The sequence below is a fragment of the Eptatretus burgeri genome, chromosome 10 (assembly GCF_056783735.1).
Source record: "Eptatretus burgeri isolate ZD-2024b chromosome 10, Ebu_testis_v1, whole genome shotgun sequence".
Taxonomy (NCBI): Eukaryota; Metazoa; Chordata; class Myxini; order Myxiniformes; family Myxinidae; genus Eptatretus; species Eptatretus burgeri.
The window spans coordinates 23,022,774-23,038,877 of record NC_140970.1 but is presented as its reverse complement, the minus strand read 5'-3'; the positions used below and the strand labels follow the sequence as shown (position 1 = coordinate 23,038,877).

Genomic DNA, 16,104 nt, shown 5'->3' with positions numbered 1-16,104 from the left:
CAGGGGGAACTTTCACCTCAGACGGAGGTTTGGAGATGAACCCCGAGCTGAAGGAGGGTGAGACTTAACGCAAGATCGGACTGTTGTTTCTACAGTTTTACAGAATACTCATTAATTATAAAGTGTACGATACTTTTCGAAATAAAATCGATGAAATAGATCGAAATCACCTCAGATATTTGTTCCCTGAACGATTCTTCTTCCTCTCATTCATGTTTCATCCTTATTTCTTTCTACTGACCGTATTGTTTTCTTTAAAACCTTCATTGCCATTTTTGACCGTTGTCGTCTCTACGATCCCAGACTTTACTGTTTGAGACCAGCTACTTTATATGTATGCAAATTAATATGAGGAAATGGATTACTGTGGACGTTGTGAATCACTTTGAAATATTATACCACACGCCGAGCTTCAGGATCATTTAGCCAGGAAGAAGACGAGAGCATGCTTGGGGTTGATGAGGATATTCTTTTGCAGTTACTGTGGAGAGTTTTCAGAGCTATCGCATAAAAAATGGTGTGCACACCCCCATGTTGGCTGGATTCACTTCCCTGGCAATGATAGCATCGGTAGCTCAACAACCCGGACCCTAACACTAACCCAAACCCAAACCCTAACACTAACCCAAACCCTAACCCTAACCCTAACAGTTTGGCGTAGCAGAGGTAAACAGCGCCCGGGACAAAGTGGAAATTTGTGTCCCCCGTAGGCCTTAAACTTGAGTGGATTTGAATGGAAAATCCCAGAAGGGATATCAATTTATCGATTTTTTTCGAATATCGGAAGTGTTATGGAAAAAATTTATAGCCAATGACCTAAGTTGGACCAAAAGCCACAATCCTATCGAATTTGAATGGAATCCGTTGGAGTTTGTGAAAATGCTTCAAAACGAATTTTGAGGGGCCTCTTAAGGGAGACAATAATATTGTTGCGGATTCGCGCCCGCCGGCGTGCGAACGGCCACGTAACTCGAATCGCAGCACGTCGCCCACCGGACGGACAATCCCGTCGTGACCCTCTCGGACTAACGCCGGGAACTAGTCACGGGTGGGCCTTTCGGCCTCACCACGATCGTGCCAATCGGCCCCCCGCGTGGGATAGGGTTGCTCGCCAAATTCGACCTACCTAAGTACCCACACGGAGGGTAGACCGGGCGATCGCACCTCGCCGCAGGTCGACTTCGGACACGGGCCACTTAAGCGACCCGTTCCGTACTATCGGGATAACCGAGTGGTGTTATTCGTCGGCCTCGACAGTTCGATTAATTATCGGGCATATTTAGCCCACGACCAACCCTTTACGAGAAGTAAGATGGAGATTCAATGAGAGAAAAGACGAAGCGAAACGGGAAAACAGTTCAACATAAAGCACATTTATTCCGCGGCACACGGAAAGCACACATATACAATTATACACCAAAAGCAAATGTAACAAAAGAAGAAACACAATAATGCACAAAAAGCAAATGTAAAAGCAAAACACAATGCAGATCTACCACCGACTACCGAGCACACTGCAACACTTATACAGTTTTACTTCACAGACGGCGCCGACAACACATATACTCAAAGCAAAAGAAAAAGGGACCACCCTCCACTATGAGGGGGCAGACGGGCCTGGGGCCGAGACCGCGTCGAGCCTACCCGTCTGGTGATGAGCCGCAAAAATGGCGGTGGCGCCCCGACTCCGCGGGCCTCGCGGACAGTGTCTGGAATGGGGTGGGAACGGGGCCCCCTTCTCACACTATCTCAGCGCGGGGGGAAACAGGAGGGGGTTGTTGATGCTCGGGGGGGATGAGGATATCTCGCTGGCTCGGGTCCCGCGACGAGCGTCTCCACCGCGACCTCGGTCGCGTTATCGGCCTCCCCTCTCCGCAGCTCTCCGACTCTGACACGAGCGCCCTCTCGACTGCCTTCGCCGCCGCCACCTCTCCAACTCTCCCACTCTCCACAGCTCCGTCCAACTGCTTTCTCCGACTCTTCTCTTGACTGACTCTTCCCAACTCAACTCTCCTTGACTCGTCCCAACTCAACTTAACTGCCTTCTTGGCGAGCGAACGCGGCCCTTTATAGCCCCCGTGGCTTCGCTCCTTCACCTTCGACCCTTTACCTCTGGCTTGCTCCCCATTGGACAGAGGAAAAGTGGGCGTGAATGAATTTTGATCCGCGAATCTGCATATAGCGATTATACTCCGACGCACCTGGAGGCGGGGCCAAATCGCCCCATGCTCGCCGATAGGACGGAACAGAAGTGGGCGTGAGTCGTTTTTGATCCGATTGCTTCGGAAAGGCTGGTGTTTTTGCACCCGCTGCTCGGTGCGCGCCCTGCACGAGTCCAGGATCGGGTCCCACAAGCGGCGCGGGAATGGCGGTGATGCGATGGTTGCGAGAGCGCGATGTGACGGCAAGGGTCGTGGCTGTTGTTGTGAGGCGGCGTTGCGGTTGGTGGTTGTTGTGTGATGGCTGTTGAGACGTGGTTGGTGGTGGTTGTGATGGTAGTAATGGCGGCTGGTCCAAAATAAAGATAGTAAAAGAAAAACGGCTATCTAGAGGGGTCGCAGCCCGAATGAATGACATTTATTCCCTCTAAACAACGGGTTTGGGCCTAACTACACATATACTTACAGAGATATCTCACCTAAGGGACCTGAATGGTGGTTTGAGAATTTCGTCAACCACAACAATATCATAGTATATGTGCCAAATCTTGTTTCATTTCATGCAGTAACAAAAATCTGATGGTGGAACAAAGAAAGGGGCATGCCGAAATATTAATATAGATATATATATATATATATATATATATATATATATATATATATATATATATATATATATATATATATACATATATATATATATATATATATATATATATATATATATATATATATATATATATATATATATATATATATATATATATATATATATAATTGTTGCTGATTCAGCGGTGGCGGGAAATTCGGACAATTGCGTCACTCACTGTGCGTAACCAGTTTGGGTTTTCGCACCCTACTCTCGACAGCCAAATGTTACAGATTCGGCGCCACCATAACCACCGCCGTCTCTGGAGTTATAACGCCGGCTGATTCAGCACAGGCCTCGGGTCACGCGTCTCGAATCACGATACCAACGTACCCCTGGACCTTACCAGTTGGGGAAATAGACCCCGGTTTCAGACTGGTTTTGTCAGAGACTGAGTGAATTCTGCCAGTTTGTAACCATTTTGGTTTTTATATCCAAATCGAGCGGATCGTTCCTCGGCGCTGCACAAATTAATTCAAAGCGGCAACTTCATGCGAATCAGCCAGATTTATTGGGGACACATCGGGGAAACACGACACAAGCAAAGCATTCACGACAATGTTATAATCAATCTATAACCCGTTCTTAACTAGGGAGCTACGGATTACAGGTTTTGAAGGGGAACCTAACGAGATAAACCTTAGACGACATGCAAAGAAGACATGGACAGCATGCACACAAGACAACGGAGTACTTAGTGATGTTTCATGGAGGAGAGGAAAGTGTCAAAGGCACGAATATGGCTCGTGACAAGCCGATGTCCACGGATTCGAGCACCCAAGCTCGAGCACGCCGAGCAGGCAAGATGGTGCTCGTCCTTTTGTCGCACCACACATGCACACGGCCTCTGCGCATTCTGTCCCCACGTAAGGTCGACGGCACAAGACCGTCATGTCGATGGTGGGTTTCAGGTGGTTTCTCACAAGGTCCAGTATGCAAGTCCAGGCCTGGCCTGTTCACCAGACCTGGCCAAATTGAGGTGTTGGGCTCCGGCAGGCGGATCGGCAGGCGGATTGACAAACGTGTCGATGACCTTCTCATGAAAGTCGATCGCTGACTCGACGTGCAGGCAGCCTCTAGTCGTTTCTCCTCCCTCCTTCACGAAGCACATCACAGACAGACACAGCCGTCCCCTACACAGCAGATCACGACCCCCACCAGTCGTTTCTCATCCAGCCGAGGGCAGACTCGGCGCGCTCAGGTTCAGTTTTCTCTCCCAGCTGATTCACCACTGCCTTTCCTTTTCTCGCTCACCTCGAAGCCCACTGCAGTTTTACTTCTTCAGTTTCAGTTCTCCTTTTCGGCCCTCGCTCACCTCAAAGCCGACTGCTGACTCACACACAGCCAGCCCAATTCAGCTGATCGCGCCACACCGGCGTTCAGTTTCACCACCGCCGATCGCAGACTCGGCGCGCTCCTGCAGTCTTTTCCTTCACTTGCTCGCCTCAAAACCGACTGCCCAACTCGGTGCTCTCAGTTTTTACCACCTTTTCTTTTTGGGGCACGACCCTTTACGTCCATTAGGTCAGGTCAGGTCAGGTCAGGTCAGATCTGTGACCTGCTACAGGTACCATGTAAACCTGTACTAACCTGTTCCATGGTCGGGTTGTCGGCGACTAAACCGTCTGCCCCCACCAGGTTTTCTGGTGAGGAGGGTGTTTGGATATGGACACCCAGCAGGATTAAAAACAAAACCTGTCAAAGGGCGGAGGAGCTCCTTGTGAGCCAACAGCCATCCATATCTAGTGCCCAACTGTGTCTGCGGACGTCCTCCTGCAGTTGCGTTACTTTTTTATTAGGAGGTTGGTGGCAGGATTTGCACTCCAGCCACTGTAAAACCCTTCATTCCACAAAACATTCTCAATGCATGAAAAAAATCTGAAAACCCACTCCGTGGGAGTACCTCCTGTGCAGCTTCCCTTCGCAGGGCAGCTCACCGGATGGCGGGATTGGGGCAAAGCCTTCGGGACCCCAAATCTTTGATGAAAGGAGGGAAACCACGGGGTAACCTCCCTGGGTCAGATTGTGGGAGAGTGTGTGGGAGTGGTGCTGAGGTGTCGTCAATCAGACGGCGGTCTCCTTGGGTTAACCTGAGGCGGTCCCTTCAGGTGGGTGCCTGAATTGTCCCATCCCTAAGAGAGGATGATCACCTGTCTCTGTTATGATCTGAGCTCAAGCGTTTGGACATCAGTATTGCAGCACTCTCTGAGGTTCGGAGACCGGATTGCGGCGAGATAATGGTGGGTGGTTACACCTACTATTGGTCTGGTCGCTCTGATGGTTACCATACTCAAGGAGTTGCTGTTGCTGTGTCCAATAAGCTGACCCCAATGATAAATTGAGGTAACACCGGTCAACGAGCATATTATGAGACTAAGGATTCGTCACTCCTTTGATGTCATTTCCCTGGTCTCTGCCGATGCTCCGACTGAGGCGAGTGACCTCACCGTGGACACATTCTACGCCACGCTCGAGTCTGTGGTTGATCAGTGCCCCAGACGAGAGACACTTCTAGTCTTCGGGGATTTCAATGCATCGACTGGAACTGATAGCGATGGTTATGAGACGTGTGTTGATCCTCATGGGTCAGGAACTATGAATCAGAATAGCACTAAGTTCCTTGACTTTGCAAGAAGTCATGGACTGAGGGTGGCCGGTTCATGGTTTCAGTGCCCACAAGCTCATCGCTGAACTTGGTATTCCAACACTGGCGGTGTGGCAAAGGGGATTGACCATGTCCTCGTTGATGGTCGCTGGAGGATGATCCAGAACTGCAGGGTCTACCGGAGTGCTCAGTTCCTCAATACTGACCACCCACTTGTTGTAGCAACTCTAAAGCTGCACCATAAATCCTGGAGAATGGTACCATCCCAGCCTAGGCTGGATGTTGGCAAGCTCAAGGATGAGAGAGTAGCTGAGGAGTTTGCGAATAGGCTCAGTGGACATTTGGGGTGTCTGGGTGCTTTGGGGAATCCTGAAGAGTTATGGATTACCTTCAAGACCACCGTCCTTGATGTTGCCGGTGGATGTCTTGGAACTCACCACAGGGCAAAGAAGAATTTTGTCTCTCAAGGGACACTGGAAACCATTGACTAGAGTCACAGGGCCAGGCTGAATGGCAGAGCTAAGCTATTCAGGGAGCTGATGCATAAAACTGAACGTGAACTCAGGGTGGACAAGGAGGCCTATATGCGAGGAATCTGTGAGGAGGTCGAGCATCACCTGTGGTCAAGTGATGCTCATCCTGCTTACAGGGGAATTCATGCATTACTTTCCTCCAAGCCCGTCCCTCAGTGTAAGCAATTGGAGCGGAGGGTGGTGGGCTCTTGACAGAGGAGTCTGAAGTGAAGGCTCACTGGGCCGGTTACTCTGAGTGGCTGTCACAGGCTGATCCACCAGCTGTCGAGTTGGACGTCAGGGGTGTTATTATCCCTGTTGCTGAAGCTCCAATCAACTGTGATCCACCTTCGTTTGTGGAAACACAGGCTGTGGTGAAACGGTTGAAATGGGATAAAGCTCCTGGGATATGTGGCATCCATGCAGAACTTCTCATGGATGGTGGAAATGCTGAACTCGTTTCGTTGCATGCAATTCTGTGCTCTGCCTGAAACACAGGCATCATCCCAACTGACTGGAATAGGGGATTTGTTGTCCCTCTCTGGAAAGGGAAGGGTGATCGCCAGGACTGCAACTACCGAGGGGTGACACTGCTCTCAGTGCCGGTCAAGTTCTTTGCTCAGATAATTATTGATGTGGTTCACTACCATCTGCTGGAGCACCAGCATCCAGAGCAGTCAGGCTTTACACCAAATAGGTCAACGATTGACCGTATCCTTTCTCTACGGGTCCTCACTGAATGCAGAGGAGAGTTTTGGGAGGGGCTGCTTGCAACTTACGTTGATTTCTGTAAAGCGTTTGATTCAGCGAATCGGGATGCCCTCTGGAGGATTCTTGGTCTTCATGGGGTGTCAGCAAGGTTGATCAATCTGATGTCTGAACTATTCTCTGGAATTGAGTGTGCTGTGAGATGTGGTGATACCATCTCTGACTTATTTCCAGTTGTTACTAGAGTTCTTCAGGGGTGTGTACTGGCCCCCACACTTTTCAGCGCTTGTACGGAATGGATTCTGGGGAGGATGTCAGAGAGGTCAAGCTGCGGTGCATCCTTTGGAAATGTCAAGATTTCTGACCTTCATTTTGCATATGATGCAGTCATTTCTGCGGAGACCCTGGATATCCTTTTGGGGGCCCTTGAGGTGCTGAATGAGGAGTCTGAGCTACTGGGATTACAGGTTTGCTGGGTCAAAACTAAGAACCAGGCTTTCAGTGACATCTTGGATGCTGCTTTCCTGTCTGCACTTCTTTGTGGTGAGGATATTGAGGTCATGGAGAGATTCACTTACCTTGGCAGTGATATTCATGTCTCTGCTGGCTGTGAGCCAGAGGTCAATAGATGTCTAGGTCGGGTCTGGGGAGCCATGGATTCACTGGATCATGGGGGTGAGCTGACGGTACCTGTGCGTGAGTACAAAAGTCTGGATCTTCAGGTCCTTGGTGCTTCCAGTCTTGCTCTACTGATGTGAGATTTGGACTCTGACTAGGGATCTGAGACGGAGACTTAATTCCTTTGGTACCAGGTCTAATTGGAGAATCCTTGGCTCTCACTGGTCAGACTTTGTGTCCAAGGAGCGGTTGCTGAGAGAGACTCAAATGAGATTTGTTACCTGCATCGTCCGTGAGCATCAGCTGCGGCTCTATGAACATGTGGCTCATTTTTCTAACACTGATCCTGCTCACCACATTCTCTCAGCGAGGGAGCCTTGTGAGTGGAGGAGGCCAATGGGCTGATCATGTGCTTCATGATTGTTGTAGGTTGATCAGCATCTCAAGGAGATGGGGATGGGCCAAGCATCTGCCTGAGGGATGGCCAGATGCAGGCCCCTGGAGTACTGGCGAAGAGTGGACGCAGCGACGCGCTGCTCTGGTGCATGCTCCCATACCTGACCTGACCTACCTTGCCATGCCATTCAGAGTTAGTTTATGCCTTACAGATATGATGTAGGGGTGGAGTTTGAGTTCAGAAGTTCAAATGCGCCACACAAATGAGGCTGAGATCGCCAATTCTCAGGAATGCCGACGGTGAGATTTCTTCGGACTTTCGATATCAGAATTTCTCACAAGATCAACTTTCCCTATGTTCTTGGTAACACTTGGTGGGCGGCCACTGTTGTCTTTATTTTGATTTTTCACGCTTCCATGTGCTTGGAAGTGCTCAACAAACTGCTGAATGCTTCCATTGGAAGGTCTATTACAGGTGTGAACATTGTAATGCTGACAGTATCATCAGCGCACCTGCATGTAGGATTTTGTCTCAATCCACAAAGTCACGATTTTCACTTTTCATTTCACTGTGAACACCATAGTTGATGGAGGGTCCTACTAACTACTTGTTAGAAATGGCGTATCACCACCTGCAAGAGAGAACTTGCCTACAAGAGAGAATCTGCATTACCTGCAAGAGAGAAGGGGATCGCATTAGAAAAAGCCTGGTGTTGGCTTCCTGGTTCGGGTGGCTGTCTTGGGATCTTAGGGCCCTGAGTTTGAGCCCTGTTGGCCACTGAATTAACACCAGGTTGGATTGACTCAACCTGTCATCCTTCTGATGTTGGTGAAATGAGGACCGGTATACTGGTGTGGGGGCACAGCATCAGCAGCATAGTTGTGCCTCAACAAAATGAAAAAAGCGACCTAGCAGCCGATCTTCCATATGCAAGACAAAGAAGAAGCAGTCGAAACAAATATATGTATGTCTGTGTATATATATATATATATATATATATATATATATATATATATATATATATATATATATATATATATATATATATATATATATATATATATATATATATATATATATATATATATGTATGTATATATAATTTATATATATATATATATATATATATATATATATATATATATATATTCTTTGGTAGTTCTTTCTTGAAGGATAGTAATATGTATACTGATTGGGTGGTCAGCCTCCTGCATGTGTGATCGTTTATTGCACTCGTCCACTACCCTCAGGATGTAGAAGTGCTTCCTGACATCCAGTTGAGCATGTTGCTTGTTTAATTTCAGTGAATGACCCCTCGGAGTTCGGACATGCATAGTCTGCCCTTTCAAAGAGTAACTCTTCATTAAATAGAAGGGCAGATGGAGGCCCCTGGAGTACTTGGTAATGGCAGAGCGCATACTTCCACCATGCAATGCCTGATCCATGAGAACATATCCGGCCCAATACATTTTTAAAATGTCATGGTATATATCGTTTTGGGCCCCATCTCTCAATGGTGAAGAATCACTTTTAAATTTAAATAATTCTCATATCCAGATCCGGATTCGAATCTTCACCAAAATGGAATCAGTTCGTCCTTGTCACACACCCAACCTGTCCACTTAGTTTCATCCGAATCCATCCATAACTCTTCTTCATCAAAATCGAATCAATTCTTCCTTGTCACACACCCAACGTGCCCAACAAGATTTGTCCGAATCCGTTCACAACTTTTTTGAGAGATTGTGATTCTCAATGGTGAAGAATCACTAAAAAAATGATCGTGTCCAGATCCGGATTCGGATCTTCACCAAAATCTAATCAATTTGTCCTTGTCACACATCCATGATCGATCATATACACATGATCGAGGCTCGTGGAAGAGCAAGAGCCGAATGGAAGTGAACAAAATATAAAGGGGGAAACACCAGTGGCAGAAGTGAGAGTAAAATCAAGGGAGGGAAGAAGGACAAATATGGGTAACAAGCTGCACACAAACTGAATGAAACACAGCAAGAAGATGAAGGGTAGGAATGAAATAGAAAAGGAACAAACCAACTGATAACTAACAAACAGAAAGAGGTGAGGGAGAGGGGAGAAAATCACCAAAACCTGAAAAAGGAGTGTTTGAGAACAGGGTTATTTGGGGTAAAATAGATCACGAGTATGGATGGGGGATGACCCGAGGTAGTGGTGAACAACTGTCTTGAAGCCCTGGAGGAAAGAATGGGACTGAACAGACTTGAGAAGTTTGTTCCACAGGTTAAAGAAAAGAGGAACAAATAAGTGGAGGTGAGCAGTGATCCTGGAGTTTTGGGGTTCAACACGGAGAGGGTTACTGGCAGACCATGTGCTCCCTGCAGAAATCTGGGAGGGGCAGAGCCAAGAGAGGGCAGAAGATGCAAGACCAAAAAGGTGGTAGAATACAAAGAGGCCACCAACCTCTCTGCAATGTGAGAGTGACAGGCCTCACCACAGATTCGTCACGGAAGTTTGGAGCAGGTCTCTGTGTCGTCTTCGAGTTTCCAGTGTTGTCAGGTTCAGTCTTCTTTGTCTATCTTCATTTGGTCATTCTCTGATACATGGGATTAGTTTGGTGGTCGTTGTTTTTACCTTTCTAGTACCTTCATAAGAATTTACGGCACATCCTCAAGGACATACAGTATACGAAGTCTCTTCGGAAGAAGACTCCTGTACACGTATAATTGGTCAAATTGGATTTTGATTAAAGTTATGATCATAAAATGACAAGGAAAGTTTCCCAGCAAAAATTCAAAGGATGAATACCCATGATTTATTTAATTTTTATTGAAAAGTTCCAGAAACCATGGGTGGGTTCCGTTAGCATGTGGCTTGCTTACTCTTGCCAAGCGGCTTCCTTGATTCAAGGTGCTCAAGCAAGATTCAAAGAGATTCTCCAGTTTGAGGTCTCATCACACATTGTCTTTATTTCCATTCCCTCTCACTAGAGAGCATACTCATGACAATATAGTTATAGTACATTACAGTGCATCTTCCCTCGAAGGTACTAAACATTTATATCAGTGAGTGAGTCAGTCAGTCGTTGGAAAGAACTTTAATATACACATATAGTGTGTGTGTGTGTGTGTGTGTGTGTGTGTGTGTGTGTGTGTGTGTGTGTGTGTGTGTGTGTGTGTGTGTGTGTGTGTGTGTGTGTGTGTGTGTGTGCCGTAGTTATATGTTACAGGTGGAGTTTGTTTGGCTTTTGTATCTCATTCCAATAACATTTTGAATGCCCTTCAAATATTTTGAATGCTCCTCAAATATACCATGAATGTATAATGTTTCTCATCATTTAATGTATCTTATGTAGTTCAATCAAGTCAATGCTCATTGAACCATGATGCAATAAAAAAAAACATGCCAAGGTTTAAAAAAAAATTGGAAGAATGAAAATGTATTGATTTTTTTTGTATACAACAGAACAAAAGGAACAGCAGAAGAGAAGAAGGAAATGCCAACAGCAGGGCCGATGGAGAAAATAAACGGAGATGGACAACGGGTAAGGATAATGGATGTGGGGAAGGATAATGGGTAGGGTAGAATGCAGGGGGTGGATAAGATGAATACAGAAGCAAACTCTCAGGAAGGAAAAACGGCAATTTTTTTTGTCATCGAATCGTTTAGTATTTGTAATGTAGGTTAAATTAAGAGTGGAGAAATGTGAACTCGGTTGATAATTGTAGGAAAAACAAATATAAGTTAAAGCCAGCAAATAATGCAATTTACTGTGGGGGTCAGCTGCAGTTATCATTGAACAAATATTTTTCAAGGCAAGGAGAATCTAGTGGGTTAGAGACTTGGACGCCACAGGCACCCATTTGATTGGATCCTGGTGGTTGAAGGGAATGCCTGCGCAGTGCGTTTTATCATATGACCTTGGGCTTTGGCCTTAGGGTGGACTGAGACTGCGATTAGCAGTTGTGAAAATTTAATTGTTCAATATATAAAGCTCCGTCTAACCACTCACTCACTCACTCACTCACTCACTGATATAAATGATTAGTACCTTCTGGTGGCCTAGAAAGCTGAAATTTTGAATACTGCTGTCAATATCCCAGGAAAAAGAAAATCATGAAACCGTCTGAAATTGGGCGGAAATGAAAATTATCCGCGAATAAGAGTTGGCCGGTGTAGGCTATGTCTGCCGACTGTTGATAGATAATGGAGCTGACACTGGAACTGGTTGCTAGGCAAGGGTAACAAGCATCACTCCTGTCTCATATTTTATAACATTTGGCATGTTTACATTTAAAATTACTATAACTGTAAACTTTTAAAATATCATCAAATATATAAAGCTTATATTTATTGTTTGCACATAGGATGCACCAAAGTGGTAGCTTGCAGTGTGCAAGCACACCACACTGTTATGTATACAGTGGTGAGAAAAAGTTTGTGAACCCTTTAGAATTTTCTGTATTTCTGCATAAATTTGACCTAAAATGTGATCAGATCTTCATCTAAGTCTGAAGAATAGATAAAGGGAACTTGATGAAACAAATAGCACACAAACAAAATCTACTTTTCATTTATTTATTGAGCAAAATGATCCCACATTCAATTTCTTTGTCGGAAAAAGTATGTGAACCTTTATATTCAGTAACTGGTGGCACCCACTTGAGCAGCAATACCTTCAATCAAACATTTATACATACACACATATGTATACATATATATGTATATATATATATATATATATATATATATATATATATATATGTATATATATATATATGCATATGTATATAGATGTATATATGTTTCCATCCATCCATCCATCCATCCATCCATCCATTGGGACCATACTCTATGCAGAGCATTGGCTCTGCCTAAGCAGTCTCCTTGGCTATTGGACACAATCCTGGACAGGTCGCCACTGCGACACAGTCTACCAGCAAGCTGGTACTCATTTTGCTGACTTTGGAAGGATGACAGGCAGAGTCAGCCCAACCTGGTATTAATTCAACAGTGGAATGGGATTTGAACTCAAGATCCTCAGATCCCAAGCCCACCACCCTAACCATTAAGCCAACACCAGGCATATATATATATATATATATATATATATATATATATATATATATATATATATATATATATATGTATATATATATGTATATATACTTATATATATATATATATATATATACATATATATATATATATATATATATATATACATATATATATATATATATGTATATATGTATATATATATATATATATATATATATATATGTATATATATATATATATATATATATATATATACATATATATATATATATATATATGTATGTATTGGCGAATAACCCTGCACCACGTGGCAGAAATATCCCTGCACCGCGTGGCAGAACAGAAAGCAGAACAGAACACCACTGCACCACGTGCACCACGTGAACAGAAAGAAATATATATATATATATATATATATATATATATATATATATATATATATATATATATATACATATATACACATATATATATATATACACATATACATATATATATATATATATATATATATATATATATATATATATATATATATATATATATATATATATATATATATATATATATATATATATATATATATATACCTGGTGTTGGCGTAGTGGTTAGGGTAGTGGCTTGGGATCCAAAAGGTCCCGAGTTCAAGCCCCGTTGGCCACCTGAATTAATACACACCAGGAGGTTGACTCAGCCTGTCATCCTTCTGAGGTCGGCGAAGTGAGTACGAGTGTACTGGGCCCAGTTAGAATAGGTGTACCATATCTCTGTGTCGTAAGAGGCGACCAGGGTTGCGTCAGGACGGGCATCCGTCGTAAAACCTGTGCCAAATCATTTTGCAGATCATAACGGATGATCCGCTGTGGCGACCCCTAACGGGAGCAGCTGAAAGAAGAAGAAGAAGAAGATTATATATATATACTAGCAGGGATACCCGTGCTCCGCACAGGAATCCCGTGGATGACGGCGGGTCTGAAGGAGTATATGTCACAGTTAATTGTAAAATTGTAGAGGCTGCCACCATTATTATTTTTTTTTCATCACCACTATAATATTATATTTTCCCCACCATGTTTTATATGCAGAAGACGAGTTCAAAAATGTTAACATTTATTGCCGCATCAGATAAAAAACCATAATGCCTCAACAATGTGAGGCTGGTTTCATGTCATCATTTGCGACTTAATTAATTCTCATTCTCGAGCAAATTCCATTGGTCCCATGTCAATCGGCTGAACTTGAAAAATTAACGTTACGCAATCAGGTGATGACGTCATAATTCGGGAACTGGGAAGTCGGAAGTCATTGTCTTCAATTGACTGTAGCATTATTTTTTCATTCGATTGCAAATGGCGTTGGCCCCATGTCAATCGGCTGAACTTGAAAAATTAACGTTACACAATCAGGTGATGACGTCATAATTCAGAAACCGGGAAGTCGGAAGTCATTGTCCTCAATTGACTGTAGAATTATTTTTTCATTCTATTGCAAATGGCGTTGGCCCCATGTCAATCGGCTGAACTTGAAAAATTAACATTACGAAATCAGGTGATGACGTCATAATTCGGAAACCGCAAGTCGGAAGTACAATTCTTTTACATCGGGACACTCCCGCGTACATGTACTGTCAGCATGTGAAGTTTGGTGAGGATCAGTCCAGTACTTTTCGCGTGCATAGGTCACAGACAAACACACAAACACACACAGACACATTTTCAAATATATATATGTATATATATATATATATATCTTCTTCTTTAGGCTGCTCCCGTTAGGGGTCGCCACAGCGGATCATCCTTATGATCCGCTTCGTGATTTGGCACAGGTTTTATGCCGGATGCCCTTCCTGACGCAACCCTGGTCACCTCTTACGACACAGGGATATGGTACACCTATTTTAACTGGGGTATACACCGGCCCAGTATACCGGTACTCATTTCACTGACCTCGGAAGGATGACAGGCTGAGTCAACCCTCTGGTGTATTAATTCAGTGGCCCAATGGGGCTTGAACTCAGGACCTTTTGGATCCCAAGCCGCTGCCCTAACCACTTCGCCAACACCAGGCATATATATATATATGTATATATATATATATATATATATATATATATATATATATATATATATATATATATATGTATATATATATATATATATATATATATGTATATATGTATATATATATATATATGTATATATATATATATACATATATATATATATATATATATATACATATATATATATATATATATATATATATATATTGTTGCGGAGCCGGGCGTCGGCTACAAGCACAACCGCTAGATGGAGCAGTAGAGTTGGCTCGACGGATCGCCCGGAATTTAGATCGTACCTTTTCGGAAAGGTACGGGTCCCTTATCGGACCGTGAAGCGTTAATATTTCTGCCACGTGGTGCAAGGTTATTCGCCAATTTTCAAAATACCTAGATTTCCATGTGGCAATTTACCGAGTCTCCACACCCTCGACGGCACCCGTACAGAACGAGCCGCTTCGTGTACTTGAACCGTGTGTGATCTGAGAGGTATATATATATATATATATATATATATATATATATATATATATATATATATATATATATATATATATATATATATATATATATATATATATATATATATACATACATATTAGTAAATCTCACATGGATATAAAGAGAAGAAACCACATTTTAACTATGAGACATTTTCCTGCATTTTTGCCTCCAATACATTGCACCATTAGATTCAGCTGCCATTTGGGTGATTCTTGGGGAATGTCAGTGTAGGATTGAAAGCAGTAAACAACAACAAAAAAAAATACATTTCAGAGTCCATGGGGGTCTTGTACCTTATCTCATCTGTGTTTATTGAAGTCTCTGAGGTGAGAATATATAGGAAAATAAGCAGAATGGTGTGGGCAGCACATTTACAAAAAATATACAAATAAATCAGAAATCTTCCAAAGGGAAGGCTGCAGTCACATGAGTATGTACAGCAAGCTTTGCATCATTTACGTGAAGTTGTTGATTTTGTGGGAAACGGATATATCGATTGCTTCTCCACTTCGAGGATAGACCCCATCAGCTGCTTGTTTGAAAATTTCGACCAGTGTTGTTTTCTTCACTCATGCATTATAAACCTCTGTACCAATCTTGATCGGAGAACAAATTATTAACTCCCGAGGCAGGGATGTAATGCAATCCCAGGTAGCCATGACACTGTTCTGAATCTAGTTCACTGTCTATGCAGCTGGCAAGGTATGTCTATAGCTCGCCCAGAGTCATTGGCTTCCTGGGATTGCACTGCGTTTGCCATAAATATTTCATTCCGATTTGAAGATGTCAAATTAAATTCCAGGAAGGAGCTAAAAATAACAATACAAGGGCAGTCACTAGCTGAAATATTTGA

At 43.6% G+C, this 16,104-nt stretch overlaps 1 protein-coding gene and 1 long non-coding RNA gene across 4 annotated transcripts in view; one reads left to right on the top strand and one right to left on the bottom strand.

The window, feature by feature from the left end:
- LRGUK (leucine rich repeats and guanylate kinase domain containing) overlaps positions 1-253 on the bottom strand; it is a 60,273-nt gene extending 60,020 nt beyond the window's left edge. For all 3 annotated transcript variants that reach the window (XM_085897392.1, XM_085897391.1, XM_085897394.1), the window contains exons 1-2: positions 171-253; positions 1-47 (exon numbers count right to left, since the gene is read on the bottom strand). The exon at positions 1-47 is cut by the window's left edge and continues 71 nt beyond it. In XM_085897392.1, coding sequence (XP_085753518.1) covers positions 1-47; positions 171-214 — 91 coding nt within the window. In that variant the 5' untranslated portion in view covers positions 215-253. The remainder of the gene's footprint in view (positions 48-170) is intronic.
- The window catches only part of LOC147018078 (uncharacterized), a 71,623-nt gene that overhangs the window by 32 nt on the left and 55,487 nt on the right, over positions 1-16,104 (top strand). Inside the window, exons 1-2 of the long non-coding RNA XR_015062268.1 lie at positions 1-57; positions 11,093-11,171. The exon at positions 1-57 is cut by the window's left edge and continues 32 nt beyond it. This is a non-coding gene — a long non-coding RNA (uncharacterized LOC147018078). The remainder of the gene's footprint in view (positions 58-11,092; positions 11,172-16,104) is intronic.